The sequence below is a fragment of the Sitophilus oryzae genome, unplaced genomic scaffold, assembly GCF_002938485.1.
Source record: "Sitophilus oryzae breed Bouriz unplaced genomic scaffold, Soryzae_2.0 scaffold_810_pilon_pilon, whole genome shotgun sequence".
Classification (NCBI taxonomy): domain Eukaryota; kingdom Metazoa; phylum Arthropoda; class Insecta; order Coleoptera; family Curculionidae; genus Sitophilus; species Sitophilus oryzae.
Genome location: NW_022147429.1, coordinates 2,507,416 through 2,533,020, shown reverse-complemented (window position 1 = coordinate 2,533,020; position 25,605 = coordinate 2,507,416). Strand labels below are relative to the sequence as shown.

Genomic DNA, 25,605 nt, shown 5'->3' with positions numbered 1-25,605 from the left:
ATTTTGTTTATTTTGCTTCTTGTATTTTGTTTATAAAAAGATCTGTTGAAAGGATTATACATAAAATTGAACAAAAAATTAATGTCTCCAATAGGGGGATGGTGGTAATCCTTTCGAACATGTAGAACATTAGAAACTAGTTTGTAAAAGTTGATTTATTTATAATAATTACGATTACTCATATGATCGTACATTGAGATTTCAAATTCATAATAACAAAAGTTAAAAATATTACATCATTAAATTGCTGACTTGGATATTATTTATTTGAATCTTTCAATTGGCTCGATGTTCCTTATTCAATGTTAATTAGCGTTTATCAATATTGTTGCTATGAATATAGTCAGGTTAAATAATTTAAAAACCCAGAGTTGAACTTGAAATTATTTTAAAAAATAATTAAATAGTTTTGTTAATACAAAAAGAATAAAAAGCAAACTAATCGCCTCAATCTAATATTGCCTAGAACAAAAATTAAATTCCTTATGATAGAAAAAGTACCTAATTTTCTAGTTTTTCTTCAGGTTATCTTAATATTGTTTATAAATTATTACGAAAACAGTGAAAATATGTTTAAATAACAAACAATTTAATTGACCATAATAATTAATAATATTTAAATTTGAAAGATCCAAATAAATAATTTATTGACAAATAAGGCCATAAATTACACATGACTTAATCGTTGATATATTTACGATTGTATGGAATAATTTAGCACAGAAGAAAAGACAATTGTGTTATTTATATTTCATCGGAATAATAATATAAACATTTATTATTTTTATAGAAACCAAACTGATTAAATACAAAGAAACAAGTTGCGTATGTGGATTTTCCCATTTTCTAAGATTCTGCTAAATCGAGACGAATGGTTTGACGAAAGAACATTTCTAGCATATGATCTTAATGATTGAAAGACTATTTTTTTATTTATAACACTAAAAGAAATGTAACCTTTAAGCTTAATTTAGGATTAAATATTCAATAGGTATAGATTATAGATTATCTTTGTAAATAATTTGCTTTCAGAGTTTTAATAACACTGATAGAAAATTTATCTATGGAAATCAATAAAACTATAAGTCTATACACTATGTTAAAAACCAGGTCATGTTTTCTTATAGAGACGAGAATTGATAATATTTTAATTATAAAATTATAATATAGAGGTAAAAGGCATCGATCGTCAATTCAGAGTTTCAACGTCACGCCTATATCACTAGGTATTTAACTTACTATTAACTAAGTTATTTTCACAAATCAAATACAAAATTGTCCAATAATATGACCAAAATATTTTAGGAATTCATACTTTGTCAGAGAAGCATTTTAATAAAGCATACTTTGCGAAACAGAGTTGTTTTAGATGCGTCTTCAGCACAATTTTGAATTTTATAATTTTGATCATCTCACACACTGGTCAAAAGTGGAGTATTTAATATTTTATAATTCTTAAAATTATATCCATTTAAAATTTTCCTATTGTAAATTTTAATTATACGCCTTTTTTTGTGTTCTGCAATTGCCGATGTATTATTTATAATTTTAATGACTTGAATTGTATGATTTGTATTGTATATTTCTTTATTATTTGTATATTCTTTGTGCTTTTGTTTGTTTTGTAATTGCTTTGTCGATGAAGCTATTTTGGCTTTTTGCACAACAAAGCGTTATTTATTTTTACAGGACAGGGTGGTCAATTATTGCGACGAAGTCCGATATCGTCGTTGCTGATAAAGATATGAAAAAAGCTTTATACAGATGTTGCATGGTTGATAATGGTGCATATCCTAAAAATATTTTACTTTACACAGGTTGTCCCAAAAAAATATGATAAAGTTTTCATGAGAGTTTTAGGTTTTTTAAATTGCACCTCCCATTTTTCGGTACATAATGTGATTCATCATAATATTCTGCATATAGTACACTATTTTTATTTGGAGCACTGTACGTTCTTGCTATTCTATTTGTTAAAAACAAATAGATTAGCAACCACAATAGAACAGCAAACTTTTTGGATATTGTATATCCAAAAAATTGTTAAAAATTGGAGTGACTATCTCTTTATTAATACTAACTTACTAAACACCAAGGATAACAGAATAAATCTACGAAGAAAAATTACATTATCCTATGGAGGATACTTTTATGGCGTCGCCAAAATCGCGATATTTAAAATGCTATATTTTACAGGGTGATCCGAACTGTATTCCGGAAACTTCTGCAGCATATTCTGAGATAAAAATAAGTACAAAAGTTCGTATAAATGAATGTCCTAAAATGCTCAGTTTCGGAAATATAGGGTGTAGAAGTTAAATGAAACTTCTTAATTCGATTTTTTCCAAATAATTCCTGAGGTTACGTCAATATTTGGATGAAAATTGGTATCTGGGAGCTTTTTAACATGAGAAATTTGATTTTGATGTCAACGTGCCACCTACATGTGTTTTAACTGATTTTAAGAGTAATAACATTTCGTCCGTATCTGTATAAAACTACTGGGTGAAAAAATATACATTTCCGTGATTTTTTACGTAAAAAATATCTCTTGGTAAAAATTGTTATAAGCAACCGTTCTCAAGATATTTAGAATGGAAATAGTCAATACATGTCACTATTGACAAAAAAGAAACAATGTTGAGTAGATAAATTTGGGAACTGTTTATTTTTTTAAATTAATCATAAATATTTCTTTGAAAAAATGATGATAAAAAAGTTTCTGTTGAACTTTTGGCACAAAAACATTTCAAATTTATGATTTAAGTCTAATAACTATTTCGCTCGCTATTTAGTCAACATGTTTAATTTATGTCAATGACGACAGGTATTGATCATTTCGATTCTAATTATCTGGAGAGCCATTACTCGTAGCGATTTTTAAGATATCTCTTTTACGTAAAAAACGTTGTAAATGTATATTTTTTACTCAGAAGCTTTATACAGGTACGGACAAAAAGTTATTACTCTTCAAACCAGTTAAAATATGTAAGTGGCGCCCTCTACATGTAGGAGTCATATAGATATCAAAATCAAATTTCTCATGTCAAAAAACTCCAAGACACCTATTTTTATCCAACTATTGACGTTACTTTAGAAATTATTTGGAAAAAAAAATAAAAATGAAACTTCTACATCCTGTATCTCCGAAACTAAGCATTTTAGGACATACATTTATACGAACTTTTTTACTTATGTTTATCTGCAGAATATGCTGAGTATCCGGAATACTGTTCGGACCACCCTCTATATCTCTATTTTTTAAATACAACACCAAAAGAATCAATTTTTAATTCTTTTTTGGAAAATTAATTGAATATGTGTTTTATTAGTCCCTATATACTTATGAGAATTGATAAATAGATGTAAAATATTTAATGTAACCTATTTTGATCGACAAGGATAGAATGGTCTAATGAAAAAGGGAAGATGAAGAAACAACAATATAACAGCCATATAAATTTCCATGGTTTAAGAAATTTCCCATTTTTTCTCGACAGAAAATTAATGCATATTCAAGAATCAGAAGTGGACACTGTTTAGTTCCTGTGCATTTTAATAGGATTAGGGCAAATCAGAGCTCATATTTGATTGCGAAAAAACAGGATCTATTCAATCTATTCATATTCATATTCTTTTTGAATGTAACAATGTCAGTCAATTAAACCCTTTGGATATTCTCCTCATAATTTTACTTTTCTTGATGCTTGTGGTTTGAAATTATAAATTATTGTGAATTAGTTTATCTGATTAATAGTCCATAACAGTACGAAACAACAAAAGTCATGGATGCTATAGAGCAAATAACTACTTTGAAATGGAATTGGACAGGGCACATTATAAGGCTAAACGATGGACGAAGAAAATAATAGAATGGAGACATAATGCACTCAGAAGCATGCAGGGGCCGGTCCTCCAACCAGATGGCTTGATGACTTAAGGCGTATCCACATCCACAGTAACTGGATGCAAATAGCTTAAGATAGGGAGTTATGGAAGCAAACGAGAGAGAGCACTCCAGGGAGTCCAACAGTGGACTTTAGTGGCTGGATTATGATGATAAAACGAACTCCTGAACTCCTCCTCTGAGGGCGAACCCCGATTGACTTCTTCAAAACACTCAAGCAAGAGTAGGTAGACTATTTCCACCAAGCCGTTCGTATAGTCCTATAGTAATTTAGGCCTTAAAACTAAAATTTTATTACTATACAGGGTGCCCAGAAATAAGTGCAAGTATTTTAAGGGTTGGTAGATCTGGTCAAAAGAAACATTTTTTCTCTTTACCGTTTTTCAAGTAAGTCTAAAATAACCGATTATTTTACTCTGAAAATTTAAACAAAAAATGCTTTTTTGCTTAAATTTTGAGAACCATGAATCTTTTCTTGATTTTCTTTCATGTAAATTTAATCTACTACCTATGTTGCCATATTATCAAGAAATTATGTTTTTTTAACTTAAAACTAAAAAAAATTCCAAATTTAAAAAAAAAATCGCAAAAAAACCTCATAGGCGTGTTTCTGAGGGAGGCCAAAATATTCTATCAGTTAAAATACTTATTTTTGGGACACCCTGTATAAGGTGAGCAAATATTTTTAGCGGCAGTATACTTCAACCCCGCAGATACACGAGTTTTTTTCGCGGAAAGAATATTTGAAAATTTTAAATTTTTTAAGTTTTTGGTTAAAAAAACATAATTTTTTGATAATATGGCAAGTTGTGTAGTAGATTAAATTTACAAGAAAGAAAATCCAGGAAAGATCCATTGGTTCTCAAAATGTAAGCAAATTTTTTTTGAAAATCCAAAGTAAAATAATTCGGTTATTTTGGATTTGTTTGAAAAACGGTAAAGAGAACACACTTTTCTTTTATTGAGATCTACCAGCCTTAAAAATATTTGCACTTATTTAAGACTCACCCTGTATAATTACAATATTTTAAAACATGCCTCACGTCATAAAATGTGTCAAACACGCCAATCACTTAAATGCAAATATAGTCAATAAAGTCAAATTTCAATAAATAACGTACATTACACGCTCGACAAAAATTCGATTGTCATTTCTGAGGTCACTATGGCGATTTATTTTTTCGATCATAGAGATTTTCTTAACATACTTCGTGTTCTTAGGGAATTTTTGTTTCGCATCTTCCACTGCATTTTTTAAATTCTCTTTGATAATGACCATAACATGTACCGAGAATTCTTACAAAACAGATAACAAAGAACGAAAACATACATATTGAATTTTTTACAAAATGTAACAACAAAGTAGCTTTATCAGAAAGGTTTTTAATATATATAAGAAACCACTAGCCATTAATCAGTTATTCAATTCTCAGTTATTCATAGTGGTGTGATCAATAATAATATTTTGAAAATGAAAGTTCTAATTTTGGCTCTGTTGCTGGCCGTGGCTCTGGTAAATATATTAATTAATTCATATTGTATATTTATTCTAGTATCAAATAATTTTATTTATTGCTAAAAAATTAAATGAAATTTCTGTGTTTTTGTATATTATTCAAATAGATACATATTTTATCACGATATTAATAATAGCTTCAAAATTGTTATTTTAAAGTTAGCATCTTGAAATTGAACTTTAGATGATTGGTTCTTCTGTCATCCATATATTGCATATTTTAGTTTAAGATTACATCAGTATAATTTACTATGTATAATTATATACTGGGTGTTTCTCAAAAGTGGCGGCTCACTTCTATAACTTATTTATTTTTTCAGATAAATAAACGAGATTTAGTATGTTAATATGAGTATGTGACATAAATCAGTACTGACTGACGTAATCGATTATTTTCAATCATTTTATATTTCAAGGAAATGACGATAACTTTTGATTTTTAAATGGTACCACCGAAAATGTTGTACTTTATATGATAAGAAATAATAGTTTGAATAGTGAATAGATATTTCACATGTAAACCAAATTCCATTTCACATGGAGAGCCACGTTGTGTTCATAATGACGTTTTTACTCAAAATATCAAGTATGTGGTACCTACAAAATTATTTGTAAAAAATGATTTTTCCAAATATGATAATGAGTCACCTTTGTTCCATTTGAAAAAATTGAGGTATTATTAGAAATACGATTTGGGCATCTTTTAATCGGCCAGGAGTAGCCACGAAAAACATTAGACAATCAAATCTATTCTTCCAAGACTTTTTATTGCTTAAAAAATAGTCGTTTTAACACAGTCATGGCTTCACCACTCTAGACTGAAATTTAAAATAATATTTTTTTCTAAGCGAAGATGTTGACATACCATATGTCATTTTATTCAGAATGTCGTTTTCTATCAAATAAACTGAAAAAATATCGACGCCGACGGTACCATTTAAAAATCAAAAGCTGTAGTCATTTCCGGTGAAACAGGAAGCGACTAAACAAGGACTAAACTAATTGAAGACACTTTTAAAAGACACCCGGTACAGTAACGTGTTTTTTTAAGGATTTTTATATTAAAATGTGGCATTTTTTAAAATAAATTTACCTTTATATTTTGAATTCTTTACTCTATAGTATTTATTTGTTTATTACTTTACAACACAATTTGTCAGACCGACAAAAATTGTTTACGAGAATGTACGCAAATCTTTAACGAGAATGAACAAGTAAAATGTATTTAAATTTTTCTAAAATTTTACTTCTACAAAGTGAGTCTTGAATAAGTTCCAATATTTTTATGTACTATAATTCGACTCCAGAAACATGTCTATGACTAAACTGAAAAAAGATATAAAAATTTGGAATAATTTTTTTAAAAATTTTTGGATTTTTTTTAAACTATTAGTTAAAAAATTCTAAATGATAAAAATAATTAATCTTGATAATATGGCAACATTAGGGAAGCAGGTTAAATTTACAAGAAAGAAAACACAGAAAATATCCAGTAGTTCTGAAAATTGAAGCAAAAAAAATATGTTTTTTTTTTAATTTTCAAAGATAAAAATATTTAAAATATCTCGGTTATTTTGGACTTATATTTGAAAAGCGGTAAAGAGAAAATATGTTTCTTCTATTGGGATCTATCAACCCTAAAAATATTTGCACTTATAATGACTCAGCCTGTATAATTCTAATACGCACAGATTCTAATACTTCTAGACAGATAAATTTACTAGAGTTTATAATCCAACAAATCAATTTTATTACCCACAAATTTAAATGTCAAACATAACGTCTTATGCCTGTATTTTAGGCTAATACTTACAAAGACGACTGGATCAAGGTGCATCGAGAATGCCAGAGCGATCAAGTCACTCACGTTCCAGAAGAAATATTTGAAAAGTTGAGGAAAAAGGAAAAAGTCGACTTTCCAGATAATTTCTCACTTCACGCTTTCTGTATGCTAAAGAAACTCGACATTCAAGACGACCAGGGTAACCCAGAAAAAGCCACCATCAAAAAAGCCGTACAGAGAACAATCTCTGACTCCGCTAAAGTCGAAGAAATCGTAAATCATTGTTCTGTGGCTAAGGAAACCAAAGAAAAGACAGCTTTAGCTATATTTAAATGTTTTGGTAAAAATAATATTGATATTGGACAACTGTGAGGCATCCAATTAATTGCAAAAGTTATATAAATAAACAATAATTTTAAACATAATTTGTTTTATTGCTAATAAGACCGTTTATAAGAATAATAGTCTACTAACTCAGTTGATTACCTCGTTTAGTGGAAAATCTAAAAAAATATAATGAGTAATGAGTAACATAATAATGTACACACTATTTTCTTTTAACTTCTTTAGAATTTTTAACAACAATACAACAAAATATATTTGTGGATATACATACATACATACTGCCATTACTCCCTAACGAGTATTTGACACGCATCAGAAACTGGTCACACAAAGCGTTTTCTTTCATAAGTTTTACTGTGACTGAAAAGCCCGATACGTGATGTTATCTACCTACCGCACTCCGGACATTCAAAAATCTCATTGCTTTGTTGCCTCTTTACTTTTTGGTTGTCGCTGTTCACTGAGTTTACAATTCTTCTCCATCGAGTTCTATTCTGAGCTGTTTCTTCCCACTCATTCTGCATATTAATCCCCTTTAAGTTTTCGTGGAAAATGTCCTTGTACATTTTGAGTTGTCCACCCGGCTTCCTCTTAAAGCTCACCGTAAAGCAGAGATTTTAGTATGCGGTTTTCTTGCATTCTGCATACGTGACCAGCCCATCTTAAGCGTTAGCAGTTAGCTTTTTCAAGGACCAATACGTTTGAGACATAATGGAACCAGCGGATTCTTAAGAGTTGTGTAAGGTGTCTCTGTTGCAACTTGTTTAATGCGTTCATGTGACGGCGGTACGGCCATGGTGGCAACACGGTGTGGATTGTAATTATTCGGTACACTGCGAGTTTCGTTTTTGTACCCAAGTCATGATTTAAAAAACCCTGTCTTTTAATTTCCAGAATGCTCTTGAGGCGCTGCTAATCCTGTGCTGAATTTCAGAGTCGATATTGGCCTTTTCCGAAATCAAACTGCAGAGGTAATTGAATTCCGCTACATGTTTCAATAATTCATCTCCGATTTTTATAGCGTTGTTGCGATCTTCCGGTGGAGTGCACATAATTTTGGTTTTGTCGATGTTTAGCTTAAGGCCCAGAGCCTCGTATGCCCATAGGTATATGTGTTCAACATTTCTTGTAATTGTTGTAACGTTTTCGCAACTAGGGCGGAGTCATCAGTTTGTACTGAAGTTCTGTGATGAATTTAGTACGTGTTTTTGTCCTGAGTCTTTTTATGTTGAACAGACCGCCGCGCCGCCGCCACAGTGGATCGACCCAATGCAATTTGATGGACATTCAACAATTATGCAAAATTTCTATCTTAAGATTTTTTTGAATAAATTTATTCTAAAACCTTAAAATTTGTTGAAAATAGTCATAACTTTATTATAGATAACTTACTGAATAGTGCAGGGGTGTGTTTCCCAATATCAATATATTTTTTATATGAATTTCCGTATTAAATTGACTATTACAAATTAAACTGCATAATTTCATACTTATTCCAAAACTTAATGAACTTTTTATCATATTTTTACTCTCTAAGAATTATGACCTTGCGACTTGTCCAGTTCTTTAATACCAGAATATATTCAATAACAATAATTTTCGAAATCTTATTAATATATAGTGTATCACAAATAATTAAATTTTAATCTTGAGTTTTAAAAAAATGCTTAAATATGCATAAACTATTTTTATATCTGTTATTGAGGTTAAAGGCTCCTTAAAAGAAATATAAAAATATTTACTGCCACTAGGCGCCCCTTTGGAAAATATACAGGGTGGCGCATTAGTGCGCGAAAGTCCAATATCGTCGTTGTTGACAAAGATGTGAAAAAAAAGTCTACACAGATGTTGTATGGTTTAAAATGGTGCATATCCAAAAAAATAGTTTGTTGTATACAGGGTGTCCCAAAAAAAGTTATGATAAAGCTTTAAGTTTTTTTTTAATTGCACCCCCAATTTTTTTGTACATAATTGGATATATAGCATAAAATTTTGCACATAGTCCATTGAAGTTTAACCAGTTATTGTGCCACTTAAAGCTAATAATTATTTAAAATAAATTTATAGACATTCTGTATGAGGTAGTATTATTTTTATTATTGCAACAAAAAATCTAGTAAATAGAAAAACTTCGGTACAATATTTGGTTTTAAAAACATAAATATACCTAGAGAAATAAGCATTAAAATTGTTAGTGTTTTTTTCACAAAATCGTAAATATTTCAAAAACGGAAGGATTAAAGTGCGATAAAATTTAATTAAATTACGTTCATTTTAATCGTAAAAACTAAAAATGTAATAATATACAGGGTGTTCCATTTAAAAAATACAACTTTGATATTTTTTATTTATTTGGGGTACTCTGTACGTTTTGCAAATTATTTTAAAGTGTACCTTTAGTGGTCCATCAACAATCCCATCATTCATAGTTTCCACAAATCTAACCATTTGGCTACAATACTCCTTGATGAATAGCGTGAACAACCTTGTATATTACTTAACTGATAGCTCGACTGAGCTATAATGTCAGGCAATTTTTCTACTAAAAAATAAATATGACGAATGAAATCTTGTTAGTTAGTGGTCAAAGTTAATAGTATCAGAAATGTCTCACAAGTAATATGGTCCAAAAATGTCCAAATCAGACTAATAGTTCAAAAACAAAAGCAAATGTCCATATTTCCGTATATACGTCGATCCACTGTGCGCCGTCGTATCTATATCTAATGCCCATTCCTCTCTCCTGCAGTTTACTATCCACTATAAATGGAGAGCGCTGCCACAAATATGTTGAATAGGAGAAGCGCTAAGACACATCCCTGCCTAACTCCTGTATTTGTTAGGAAGGGATCGCTCAGTGATCCATGATGTAACACTCTTGACTCGTTGTTGTTATGGAGGCTTTTACACACTGTAAGGAATTTGTTGGGTACTCCGAACTTTTTCATAATTGCCCAAAGTGCATCTCTGTTCACAGAGTCGAAGGCTTTTGTTAGGTCGATGAATGCAACATAAAGTTTAGACTGCTGCTCTTTTACTTTTTCCTGTAGTTGGCGAATGGAAAATATGGAATCGACGGTGCCGCGGTTGCTGCGGAAACCCGTTTGCGATTCTGGAACGATTTTTTCTATATGTGGGTGCAGGCGGTTTGACATAAATTTTGCAAGAATTTTTCCTCCAATAGATAATAGTGAAATTCACCGGTAATTTCCGCAGTCTGATGCACTTCCTTTATTCTTAAATATATTCACTATATTCGTTGCAAGAGTCCTGAGGTAGCTCTCCGCTTTCCGATATGACTTCGCTTTAAGATGACCAATAAGTACTTTACTTGTACACTTAGTTTGTGGATATATCACCACAATATTGAAACAAAGTGTATATTATTAAACATTATATGACAACCAAACCCAACCAAACCATACAACATTTATATAAAACGTTTTTTTTTTATATTTGCGTCAACAACAACGATATATGACTTTATCGCACTAATGGGCCACCCTGTATATGTGTGGCAGGGGGAAAGTGTACAAAGTGCCTATCTGTTTCCAGTCGCTTTGCAAAATGGCTAGTATGAATTAGGCATATTAAAAAATGACGATATTTGATGTACATTTCTGCAAAAAGATTGCTTGTTTTCGGTCATTCTGCAAAATGCCTAATGTAGACTAGTCAGATTGCAAAAAACATTTTATGCGGTATTGGTATATCTAACCTAAGTTTATCTAACATGTTTTGAATAAATTTGTTTCAAATTTACGAACACAATAGGAAATAATGAAACAAAATATTGTTGATTTTATTAATCATGGGTGACTATTATAAAGGATTAAGTTTATTAGCCGACCATACCAATAGGTATGGTAGGCTATTAGGATCGGCAAAAAAAATGTTTTTTTAATTTTACTCAAAATGAGTTATTAGGGTCATAAATGACCCAAATAATAAAATAAATGAATACAAAATATTTTCGTGGTGTCTGTCTGTCTGTCTGCCGTCTGTAACACGATAACTCAAAAACCGCTGAACCGATTTTAACCAAATTTGGCACAAAAATACTGTGGCACCAGACAATCTGGCTATTAGTTTTTGGTGGGGGTGGGGGGTTGGTAAGGGGGTATAGAAGGGGGTTAAAAATTTATAAAAATCGTAACTCCAAAATTACAGTAGCTAGCGAAATGCGGTTTTCAAATTAAGATTAGAAATAATATTTGCAACAAAATCCATACATATATAATATATATATTTTATATATGTTTTTTGTTACATCCATAACTAAATATTATGACATGACTAAATTCACACAATGACTAAATATTAAAACATACCTGCAAAACACCTACACACAATATCTCCAGAAATAAATTACTTGTCATTGTCAGTGGTTTGTCAGTTAGATTATATATCAAGTTTTTAGATATTTTAGGGATCAGTTCATACAGCCAGCTTTAGATACATAAATATTAGAACAAAGGTTCGTTTAAACGACATTAGTGAATTAGCTACACAAAGCGATTTTAGGAAATTCATCCTCTTAGAGAGTAAAATTATGTCGGAACAATTTGTTGTATGAATTTTTGAAAGTTTGGCGTAAAATATTGAACATTCTGTATGATTTACGATTACCATATTTATAGCAAAGTAAGAACAGACCATCTAAAATAAATATCTAATATAGTTTTTGATTTCAGAACAGTTGTTCTATTTTTAATATTTTTTTAAGGAGGGTTGAAAAATATATATTTTTGATTTATTTTTTAATATCTCTGTAACTATTGAAATAGATTTACTCATATCTTAGGATTATGTAAAGTGATCTAAAAGGAAGCCAAAAAGGCAATAATATACAGGGTGTTCCATTTAAAAAGTCATCCAGATCCACTCACACTTTTTTGAGCCACCCTATAGAAGTTAAAATATTTTCCGGAAATACATCCTGGTACATGCTTTAGGTTTGCACTTAAAGAAAATTCTCAAGTCTTTTATTCTAGGAGCTACAGATGCCCGACGCACTATTGCCGGACCCTGGTATATAGGCGAGAGTTTCTATTAATGCCTCTCAATACCTTGTTTCGCTAGGGCTTCCATTATTGCCTTAGGATATATCCTGTAGAAAGCCTTCCCAAAGTCTATAAAGGCTATGGCTAGTGGAAGTTTGTATTCTTTTGCGCGGCTGATGCAGCTTCTAAAGCCTGCTTGTTCTCGTGGTTGTGTCATTATTTTAGTCAATTATTTTATTAAATTCCAGTAAAGTAAATATATTTTTCGAATTTTTTAGTATTGTTTCTCAATATCATAATAACCGAAATATAATATATCTTCTACTCTCAAGAAAATATCTTCTCTATCGTAATATATTATTATTTTGTAGACACAGATAGGCATTGAATAGTGAAAAAATCGAAGTCCGTATTGAAGTTATGAAAGTTGGATTGGAAAATTAACCTTGCGGTTTTAAAGAGAACAAAAACTAATATTTCAGAGTAGAATTTCTTTTCATCTACCACTGCAATTAGTTCTAAAATTTTAGAAAAATCATAAAACCTTGTTTTTCCCGCTTTTTCGTTTTTCTAATATTTTAAGCTTAACTGTACCGACCGATGAATAACTTGCTATTATCCCATCTAAAAAATAGCAAGGATATTTCCAGTCCAGACATGACAAGTGAAGAAAATAGGAATTATTTGCTTAATACTGAAATAACGCCATCTAGTGGCCAATAACTATGTCATTTATTATGGCATATTGTTTGTCGCTCTATCTATTTGTTATCGACATGAATAAAATGAATCCATCCAGAAAAGAAAATATAACATTTAAATGTAAAAATATGTTAACTTTCTTCATTAGTTTATTTTTTAAAATAGGCAAAAAATAATTGACATTGCTTATGTTTTCAACATACTTAAATTAGACGCATTTAATATTAATTTGACATTGTCAAAAATGTTGTGTTGCTGTTCCAACCCCTAGTCGCCAACTTGAAATTACTTTTCCATGTAAAAATTGTTGTTATTAATTTTCCGAGCTACAGCAACAGTCCTCTATTATTTGATCACTCTGTACATAAACTGGTTTGTTTTAGCCAAGTTAGCATAATTCCTAAATTAAATTTTCATTTTAAATTATTAAGTATTGAAATTTAAATTACATCTAAACAATTCCGTTTACTCATTTCTAGGGACAGGAGGTCTTAAAGAGATGGGAAGAACTCCATCACATCTGTCAAGCCGATCCAGCTACTTTCGTTGACGAATCCATTTTCGAAGGTGTCAAAAAAGGCGATCCCGTCGAACTTCCACCAAACTTTGGAGCCCACGTCTACTGCATGACCGGAAATTTGAACATCCAAGACGCCAATGGAAACTTCAATAAAGATATTACCGCCGGACTCATTGGACAAGTTGTCAGTGACCCGGCCAAAGTTAGCAGAGTCGTTGACGAATGTGCTGTGGTTAAAGGAAACAGAGAGGAGTCTGCAGTGCAATTCTTGCAGTGTTTGGATAGGAACGAAGTGGATATTGGACAGAGCGAAACTTATTAATCAAACTAATCTTGTCTTAGTGACGTCTCAGTTTTGTCAAGGGATACAATAAATTACACTAACATAATATACACTTGATATTTTATTTGTTTTTTCATTACACTCGAAGTAATTTTGTCACATCACATCAATTTCGGTCAAATTTTAGTTCTTATTTTATATTTAGAGCAAAAATAAACAGAACGGTACATAACATCAAATGTACCATATATAATATATATTTTTCTAAGCGAAAATGTTAAAAGTTGACATATGATATGGTATTCTATTCAGAGTGTTATGTTCTATCGAATAACGTAAAAATATACAGAGGGTGCCATAAAAATCAAAACTTGTAGTCATTTCCGGCGAAACAGAAAGTGACAGAAATAATTGAATACGTCAATCAATCCTAAATTATGTCATATACTAACATACCAAATTTAGTTTTTTTAACTGAAAAAATAGAAAGTTATAGGGGTCAGCCACTTTTGAGACACACCCGATATATTCTAGATTTTCTGTAAATAGTTGATATTAATAGTACGTTTTTTTTTATAAATATACGTCATTTAAGTTCTGTTTATGGAATTCATAAATTCTTTTGGCCGTTAATGGAGATTTAACACACTTTCTCTGTTTTTACAAAGTTCCTAAATTACGCCATATACTTAGAGCAGGTTTGTTGAATCAAACCTACGAAAAAAGATTAGGTATTGTAAATCGCTGGTCTAATCAAACTATAGTCCATGAACACTGAACAGGTATAGTTGTCTATTGTCTATATGTCTATAATTAATGCTTACTCTCTTGTTCATATTTATTGGAAAATTTTCAATTGTTATCTTAAGAAACAAACATGTTTACGATACATCTCTCCGATAGAAATTTACATAACGAAAACATACATCGTGAGAAAATCAATAAGTAGGAAAGTTAAGTATTTTCTTCTCGAAGGAAATTATATGTCACTGTCAATGTCACCCATTCCTGAGAGTAGATTTACATCGTTATGTCGAACATTTCTAAAGAAGCCGTATACCTAGAAGTATTTACATAAGGGAAAATTGGTCCAATTTTAAATATTTATACGCACCTATACAGAGAATGCTCATAAAAGAGACTTGAAAAAACTCAAATGTATTTTATACTTTTTCACAAATAACACTCTGAAGCTCCTGTAATTTAATATACGAGTAGTAAATATTGTAAGTAAAAATGATATAATTAAGTTATACATGTTTAAATTAATTGAGAATATTTTGAAAATACAGATTAATAAATATACAGAATATATTTGAATACCAAGTTTAGTCCAACATTTTGAGATGGGATTAAGGACTTCCATACTAGACTATAAACAACCAATTAATTCTACCGTGACCATAATAAAAATACAGGGTGGTCCGAATTGTAAAAGGAAAACTTTGGCATTATATATTGCAGATAAAAATAAGCAAAAAGTTCGTGAAAATGTATTTCCTAAAATGCTTTGTCTAGGAGATACAGGGTGTAGAATTTTCATTTTTACTTCGGTTTTTTCAAAATAATTTCTGAACTAACGCCGATATTTTGATGAAAATTGGCGCCTGGGTGTTCTTTGATGAGAGAAATTTTATTTGGATGTCAATATGACTCCTATTTGTAGGGGGCGACACATACATATTTTAACTGCTTTGAATATAAAATTTTTGTTTCTTTAAGCTAAATAAAAATAGTTTCTGTTGAATCTTTGGCACAAAAACTTCACAATTTATTATTTCAGACTAATGATTCCAAATATATATTGAAAATTATTCGTAGCGATTTTTACCAAGAGACCATTTTTAAGTAAAAAATTACGGAAATGTATATTTTTCACTCAGTAGTGTAATACAGATACGGATAAAAAGTTATTACTGTAAATGTAAAAATATGTAAGTGGTACCCCCTACAAATAGGTGTCATACTGACATTGAAATTTAATTTCTCATGTCAAAAAACACTGTAATTGTCATTTAAACATCGGCGTTAGCTGAGAAATTATTTGAAAAAAATTGAAATAAAAATGAAATTTCTACACCCTGTATCTTCGAAACGATGCATTTTAGGACAAAAATTTATACCATTTTATTTTGTTTATGTTTATTTGCAGAATATACTGCCTAAGTTTGTTAAAACAGTTTTACCATTAATTTTAATATCGCGAAGAAGCTAAAGCTAAAGTATGCAAATATTGATAGTCTGTAAATTGATTAAAAATTATAAAAGTAAATAGTTGTTTTATAAATATAATCATTGATTAACTTAAATAAAACTTGAGACTAGTCAGACAGGAACACTTTGCAGGTTGTTGACGCAGCTCTTAATGAAGTTCCGAGATTATTTGTTGAACTTGTCCTTGTGCTGTTATGGTAATAAGGTATTTTCTTTGTAAGTAAGCTTGTAAACATCTCAAGATTGTCATTCAAATATATTTGGCTAAATTATTTATAGAGCGCTTCCAAAAATGTTAATAATAAATAAAAAAAATATATATAAAGAATAATTATACAGCTATACGATTATATGCATAGTTGTTCACGCTATACCACAGGAAGTACTGTAGCTAAATGATTAGATTTTGGGAAATTGGTGGTTTTCTGGCAAAAGGTACTATGCGATATTATTGTAACACGAAAAACTTGTTTTCGCCAAAATTCGAAATCTATAATAATTATATGGTTTCATTTGGTTTAAAATGGAACCATATGAGTTTTATAGGTCATAGAACTTATTGCTATATACAAGAAAATTTCGACATAGGTAATAAGTTTTGCCATAAAGTCACCGAAATACTAAATGCTGAGATCGTCGGAAGGCTACTAAAGGTACAGTTTAAAAATATTTGCAAAAAGTACAGTGTCAAAAATAAATAAAAAAATGTCAAAGTTGATTTTTTTAATAAAATATCGTGTATATTATTACGTTCTTAGTTTCTACGTTTTTTTGTGAAAATGACGATTTTGTGAAAATGCAATAACAATTTTTAGGCTTCATTTCTCCAGGCGTTTTTAAAACCAAATATTGCTCAGAAGCTGTTAATTTTTGGTTGAAACAAATAATTTTACCTTATACAGAGTGGCTAAAAATGTATTTTATATAATTACTAGTTTTAAGTGGCAATAACTCTTTTTATTATTAAAATATTTAAACACCCTGTATATTCGTGAATCAGAAATTAGATGCACAATTTAATTGTCTGTAAAACTCTATTTTAGACAACTCTTCAAGTTTTCGTACAAAAATATACTTTTTTTAATTTAGTACATCCATACTGGGGCAATCTGTACATGATATAAACTATGCATACAGTGCACACTCGTCCATGGGACATCCGTACATAGGAATCACTACCCGTACATAGGAGCTACGCCCCTACATGGAACATCCGTCCATAGGACACCTGTCCATAAGACCCTAAAAATACGAAACTCGTGTTTAAAACCTATCAAGGTATAATAAACACAATAAACCTACCTCGAATTACTTCCGAGGGCTCAATAATAAACAAAGGCAACTGTCCTTTCTTCCAATCAACATTCTGGAGAACAAATACAAAATAATACAGACGTGTCAACAAACACCAAATACAAGTTGAGTTGGGTCAATACAAAACTCTACCCTAAAAATACGCAGTAATAATATCGAATCTAAAAATATAATATCTCATCTTTACCTGTAGCTTCGAAATAGCAGCTGATTCAGATTATGCAGCAAGATTTAAATAAATTTTTTAGGCTTCATTTCTCTAAGCCGGGTTGTTGATGGTGACAGACCGGCAAACCAAAAGTGAGGTTAAAGCGCAGAAAGACGCCTTGAAACGATCTTGACAGCCCTCCACAGAAGCAGTGAAACCATAACAGGGTTGTCGACTAGAGAACGTTAAAATTATGCCCCAAGCGTGTCAAATAAATTATCAGGCCTGGACGATACGGAATCCGGTGACGATACGCCAGACATCATATATAACATATACAAACTAAAATATATGGGAAACTGAAATTGACATCATTGAAAGGACTTTTTCACCGCAACCAGATATACACAAATTTGTTAGTTCCGTGACGAACCACCGGTCGCGCTTAAGGCGAAAATATTTAGGCCTTTGATTCAGGCAGTTCAAATCAAATCAAGTCAGTTCTAATCAGTCTACCAGAGGCGCTCTTGTATAATAAAATTGAAATGTATTATAAGTTGCCTATCTATTTAATAGTATAAGCCTTTTATCTATGGTTCTAATCAAATAATATGTACCGTCAAAAATCGAAAAAAGTTTTACTCAAAATTTTAGTGATTGTTTAAACTTTTTATTAAAATCAATGATGGAATCAGGCCGTAAACCCTTTCACGAGCTCTTTCATAAGTATGTTGTGCCGGCGTCGGCGTGCATGGATTTGTTTTCCAAAAGACATACGTTCTCGAAGAACGATCCTACATTATTCCAAAAGTGATATCAAGTGCGAAACCTTAAAATGGAAAATACAACACAGCAATATATTTAAAAGATTTATAGAGTTTGTGATTTACATTTTTGTAATCAAGATTACGTACCTGGAATAAAAAGAAGTTTAGAAGTTAATTCTCGTCCAAGTGAGTTTTTATATACACCAGTTCATATGGGTAAATATATGCATTTAGTTAAATAAAGAACGTTTTCAGATATTTTGATCTAATAAAATTAAAATAATCTTTTAGATGATCAACCTACTAGATGATAACCTGGTAATTTGCTGTCCAGTGATATCGATCCAGGTACAAACCCTTTAACCCTATTTAAAGACAAACATTTGTTGTAGGACTTGTTGGTGGACCACTCTCTCGTTGGAATTAGACTTGTACTGTTACCTGAGAAAAGCAGTTACTGAAAAGGGTAGGTACCTACACCATGGGCCAAATTAAAATCGCTAAATATTCAGTAATGAAGATCAACATTATTTAAAAAAAATATCATGTCAACTTTATAACAAAAAATATTTTAATTGAGCTGCAAATAAACAAGTTATGGCACTGGCTACTTTAATTGGGAGAGGATGATTCAATATTAGATATTCCAAAGTTTATTAAAAATGTTAATGTATTACGAATCCAAACTGAATTTGGTTTATTAGAATTATCGTTTTAGATTTTTTAAATTGTATCTATCATTTTAGAGAAAGGATCAGATAACCCAAAACCAGGAATCTTCCAGAGTGCATATGATGCAGTTTTTGCGAGTGAGGTAAGATCTTTCTCTTGTAAGACATATTTTAAGAATTTAACCCAGGCAGTTGTTTACACCCAATTTAGGTAAGAATTAAAAAATATAATAAGTGGAGTACACTACTCAAAAATGTAAATTTGCTTTATTAGCAATTGGTTTTGAATCCTGCTTATTAAAAGGCATATGAAGCACCATAATATATTTCTTATGAAAAATAATGCCTGTGTTAGCTTAAAGAGTAAGATAAAAAGTTCATAGACAATTTCTGTTGAGATTTTAGAGCCCTTTAACGGCATCAAATTTTTTATTTTTTCATCATATAAACCATACTCGAGGTTTTTTTGATGTATCACATAATTAATTATACATATTTATTTGTTTCAGATCGCAAGCATAGCAAAGGAATCGTACAACCTGTGAATTCAGTTTAATTACTGAGATCAAGGATGGTGAAACATTCATTATGATTATACAGAGCTACAAATAGTTATGTTAAGAACCCAAATTATCATAATGAATTGAGACGAGACAACAACTGGGTAGAAATTGAGGAAAAATGCAGAATAAAAGGCATTTTTATATTAATGTTATGAATCCAATGTTTTTATCAAATCGTCACATAGATAATATTTCTCTACGCATAATACTAAAATTAAAAAGGCCAGCTAAACAACTTTAATTATTCATCGCGTGCGAAAAACAGTGCTTCGCATGACTTCGGCTTAGGCGCGCTTCGCTCAAGTGCGCATCATAGTTTAAACTTTTGCGAAGCGCCGCGGCCGGCGCGCCCAAAATGTTATTGGATTACTGCATGTACTTTGATTCTTCGCGTTACTTCGCTTTAATCTGTAGGTCTGCATTTTTATACATAGATACCATTGATCCAATTCACGTTTTTTCGCCGCGCTTCGTAAGTTCGCGACAAAACTTTGTTTGTTGTATTTTATATTATTTAATGCTATTGTATTGATTTATTATTATTATTGTATTTATATGAAGATGTTAAGTAGAGCAGTGCCGTGCGAGCCTACGTCTGAAGAAGAAATTTTATTTATTGTATAATTTGTATTATTTACTTTTTTATAATGTTATTACTAATAATTATTATTAAACATATCCAGTTTTTTTTAATTTTTTTATTTTATTAACTATAGCTGTTTTTTCTATCTATTTCATATTTTTTGATGAGGATAAGTTAATTCTAAATGAAACGTCACCTGTTTGAGAACAATACGATATAATGGAGCGATGTCGCATTTAGAGTAACTTATTCTTATTAAAAAATAGGAAATAGAAGAAAAATTACCTATTTCTGTACAAAAAAAATTACGTTCCAAAAAATTGATAATAGATGGCGCTAGAGCGGACAAAACAACATAGTTACCTGTAGTTAAAATGTAAAGTTTCCTGTAAAATAAAATAAAATTGTATCATAAGTTGTGTAACGACCCGATGCATGGCGCCACTGAATTCTCCAACAGACGGTATCATTTCAGTTTCCTATATATTTTAGTTTGTATATGATATATAATATACAAACGACATGTAACGAACTAAAAATGTTACACTCTTTTACAAATATTTAAATATATTTTTATTCTTTAAAGAAATAAGCGATTATATCGATAATAATAATGTCTATGTCACATATTCTTTGAAAATTTGTAAATAATGTAAAATGTCAAGATTCCATGAATTTTGATAATATGCTTTTTTACGAAGACCTGACGAGATAGCTAAAGATAATTTAATATTTGATAGACAGTTGTATTGTCTGGTAGTATTGGTTTTATTATTGCAACACAATATTTAGTAAATAGAAAAACTTTAGTACAACATTTGGTTTTAAAAACTTAAATACGCCTAGAGAAATAAAGCATTAAAATTGTTACTGCATTTTCACAAAATCGTAAAACTTCCAAAACGGTTAGATTAAAGTGCGGTTAACCTTAATGAAATTTACCTTTATTTTAAACGTAGAAATTATAAATGTAATAATGTACAGGGTATTCCTTTTTAACAAATAAAACTTTGATAGTATTTATTTACTTGGTACACTGTATACCTTTTGATAATTTTAAATTGTAGCGTAGTCCTCCAACACACCTCATCACTCACAATTTATAAAAATCGAATCATTTGGCTACAATACTCCGTATCGAATAGCGTAAACAACCCTGTATAAATAATATATAAATTATCAGCAGTAGCACAAATTTAAAGTTAAATGTTATATTTCTTGAACTGTAAAATTAATGACTTATATTCTAACAAGGGACACATGTATTTGATCCTTCCCACGCATCCGTTTACTTGTGGGGAGCCCTCTTTATCCGCAGGACTGAGCTGTTTAAATAGAACTCGTCCATGTTTGTGAAGCCTCGTAATAACCACCATTTGCTTTGAAGTAGCGAATTAACAGTAAGAAGTTGAAATAGAGATGCTCTAGAGATTTTGAGAGTTCGAACGAGAACAACTTTTTGTAGCTATTTTGTATGTAGGTAAATTTTAGAGGGATCATAGAAAAAAATAAGTTTATACTAAAAGAAGTTAATAAATTAATGTGATAGTTATAAATGTGAGTCCAATTTGTATTTGCTATACTGGATTGTACAATTTTTGTTCTGTAAATTTCCTATCTGAAAGGTCCCATGAGGGAAAAACAGGTCCAAACCTGATTCCCATTCATAGCTTTCCCAATACAACGGCTTCCCTAAATTCGGTTTGTTTGGATCCTTATATTGCTTTTACTATTCAATAGGGACAATTCACGACGTTGATTTTTCAGACAATTCCTTTATTTGATTTCCATCTTCAGTTTCAGTATAAAATGAATTCTATGTTATATCAATGCACTGATATATAACACCTGCGATTTCATTGATTTAACTCCAAATAAAATTAGACTAGAAAAGAATACATAAATATTTTTATATTGATTTTACCGATCAAAAATATCAAATTCGGCTATGCATCCAATTGTCTCCAGTTTGATATATTATTTTGCCAAAAGTCTATATTGACTATTTTAAAATAGAGATCTAGAATTTCAACTTCAACTAAATAATGGTATTTCAATAAAATATTATAGTACCTAATCCAAATTTTCTAATTAGAAATAAGATGGAATAGAGCAAATCAAGCAAACTCTAATTTTTAAATTTACATTATCTAGAACAACGTTTGACGAGATTTTTACCGTGATTTTTTACTGTGTTTTTTACGTGATTTGCCCTGATTTATTTATCGTGATGTTTACTGAAAAGTGAAGTTTTAGTTTGAGTGCAAAGTGTTTAATTACGGAAATTATAATAGTAATATTATACACAGTTATACCGGTGAGCAGACCTGCAACAAGTTAGTTTTAAAAAGACTTAAGTCTTACGTCATTTCTAAAATCAAAATGATTGAACTCTTAAGTCAAATTCAACATAAAGTTCAAACGATTTAAGTCTTAAGTCATTGACTTAAATCAGTTTATTTCAAATCAAGTAATTTTTTTAAAGACAGAAGTAATAATAATCATTATAATGTTATTTAAGTCGTTTTTATGACTTAAGTCTATATTTTTGACTTAAATCATGATGATCTGCAAGTTAAGTCAGTAAAATGACTTAAATGTGAATATAATTACCCTCAAGTCAAGACAACCAGAATTAAATTTAAGTACCTTTTTTAAATCTTAATATTAATTTTCTTGTATTACCAATTAGGCGATTGTCTTACTAGTATCATAATATTAATTTATTGTAGGTATAGTCTGTCCAACGAGAAGATCCTTGACAGTGATAGATGTGTCTGTCATTTTAATTTCAAAGTGGTTTATTTTATTTTACAAAGAAATAAGTTGGCACAACTGGAACGCATAGCAGTAAATTAATATATGTATTTAAAATTTGTCTGACAAGTAACTTCAAAATATTGTGAAAAAACTGTATAAAACTGAAAAAATGTAATCGAGTTATTTTATTTAATAAAAAACGGCATGTGTTAATACAAAACAAAAAAAAAACAAGACACCACATACCAAAAAATATAAAAGAGAACTATTTCTTATTTTCAAGCTTTATGAAACTTCCCGCATTTATGATTATATTTATCAATATAACTTATGTACAAACACAAATTTGTAATATTCCGCAGGAATAAATAAAACAACATAAATAAAACAAACTATTTTATTAATAATAACACTTACCAAATTTTATACCTCACAGGTTGATTAATTAACTTTAATCTTAATTTTTTTAAACCAGTACCTTTTGACATTATTTTTCTGCAGTACTAAAATCCATTATTTTACCTATGTAATATATCGATGGCATAAACTAAGGGCTACTCTTTAATATATTCGAGATAAATTTCTTTCGTTCCTCTTTTGGGCTACATAACGGAGTCGGGGATTCGCTTGAAAGAAATAGATTCACTACGGGCGCGTAACACGACAAATAATATTCAAAACCGGAGAACTAACGTTTTACTTGGTAGTGGTATTGAGCATTGTTTTTTTTTCTTCTGCTGCTAACAGGAACTGTGAAACAGTTTAAAAAGGAATGCTGCTGTTAAAAATGTCTCATAAAAATACATAAAAATCTGACTTAAATCTTCTATAAAAAGACTTAAATCTTTTTTAATTACTTAAGCGAGGACTTAAGTCCTTTATAAAGAGACTTAAATCATTTTAATGACTTAAGTCTTTTCTAAAATGACTTAAATCTTTTTCTATTTCGAAATAAAGATTTAAACCACAAGTCATTTTGAAAAAAAAACTAAATTTTAAGTCTTAAGTCAGCTTTCAAAAAATTACTTTAAATCAAATGACTTAAGTCATTAAAATGATTTTAAAAAAAAGACTTAAGTTTTATGTGTGCTTGCAGCTCTGCAGGTGAGTCTTAAAATGTGCAAATAATATTTTCAGGGCTGGTAGATCTCAATAAAAGAAACATATTTTCTCTTTACTGTTTTTTAAAAAAAAATTTTTGGCTTCAATTTTTGAGAACCACTGGATCTTTGTAACTGACTTTTCCTTTTGCCCCATTCTAAATCAAAACATAGTTAGGCCCATGTTCCACTGGGCTAAATAGATTTCCAGTTGTTTATATTTGCAAAGAAATTTCAAATTGACATATGCTCTTAGATAGTCAATGGCCTAATAAAGGTGTTTGTGCTAAATTACTAGTGTTCTTGAAATACTTAGTTAAATTTAGCCATTTAAAGTTTTTTTTTTCTTTATTTTTTCTATTTTTTGCTTGTGGCGAGAAGGGCAAATATACTCTCTTTCCCTGATATCTTAAGTGTGGTTTGTTGTTAGGCAAATTTATTTATAAGCGAAAAGTCAACGGAGAGCTTTTATTTATGTTTGAATTAACCTAACCTAACTTAATCCTCCTATGAACATTAGCTCTAACATGCTTCCTTATGAAGTTACAGGTCTCGAGAGAGGGTAGATAAAAATAATATACAGGATGCTTCTTAAATAGTTGCAAATATTTTTAGGGGTAGTATATTTCGACCCCAGAAGAACGTCTATGAGGTTTTTTTTACAAAAAAATGCAAATTTGGAATTCTTTGAAAATTTTTTGGTTTGGATTGAAATCTTTTTTTTAATTTTAGTTAAAAACATAAATATCTTTATAATATGGTAGTATATTAAATATAAGTAGTAGATTAAATTTATGGGAAAGAAAATTCAGATAATATATAAAGTTAAGCGAAAAGTTTTTTGAAATTTTCAAAATAAAATATCACGGTTATTTTGGACTTATTTCAAAAACGACAAAGAAAAAATATGTTTCGTTTATCGAGATCTGCCATACCTAACAATATTTGCATTTATATAAGATTCGCTCTGTATTTTGCTTATTTTTAAAAACACAGATTAGCAGTTTCTTTTGACGTAAAAAGCTTATTTTTGGCAAACGGATTTTTCGAAAGTCAAATTCCAACGAGATGAAACTACCCCTCAAATATTACCAAGTTATATAATAATATCGCCATATTGTTTTTTCTCATGCTGACATAAATGTGAGAAAATTTTATCCAGTTTGTATGTTAATGGAAACTCTTGCTTTGCTTTATCATCACCATTACAAATGATTAATTCGACGCGAACGAAGTCGCTGGTACACGGTAGTCTATAATATAATAGTAATTTATATAAAATTTTACAGCCTGTAAGACAATGTGAAAAGCACCTTGGTTTTTTGTACAGCAATTTATTAATTTTACAGTGTACAAATAACTTTGACTATGAATGTTATTTAACGTAATAATTATAATTTAATGCAAAATTATTAAAGAAATGTTT

General features: G+C 30.0%; 2 protein-coding genes across 2 annotated transcripts in view; one reads left to right on the top strand and one right to left on the bottom strand.

Annotated features, from left to right (window-relative positions):
* LOC115889083 (B1 protein-like) overlaps positions 1–25,605 on the bottom strand; it is a 290,836-nt gene that overhangs the window by 181,654 nt on the left and 83,577 nt on the right. The gene's annotated exons all lie outside the window — the stretch shown is intronic.
* LOC115889057 lies at positions 5,268–7,626 on the top strand. Its single transcript, XM_030908974.1, has 2 exons — positions 5,268–5,420; positions 7,225–7,626. Exons 1-2 carry the CDS (start codon positions 5,379–5,381, stop codon positions 7,576–7,578), a joined length of 396 nt encoding a protein of 131 aa, XP_030764834.1. The 5' UTR covers positions 5,268–5,378; the 3' UTR covers positions 7,579–7,626.

Coding starts and splice junctions, on each gene's coding strand:
- LOC115889057 (XM_030908974.1), top strand. CDS start 5,379: ATGAAAGTTCTAATTTTGGCTCTGTTGCTGGCCGTGGCTCTG. Junction 5,421..7,224: donor TGTTGCTGGCCGTGGCTCTG/GTAAATATATTA, acceptor CCTGTATTTTAG/GCTAATACTTACAAAGACGA.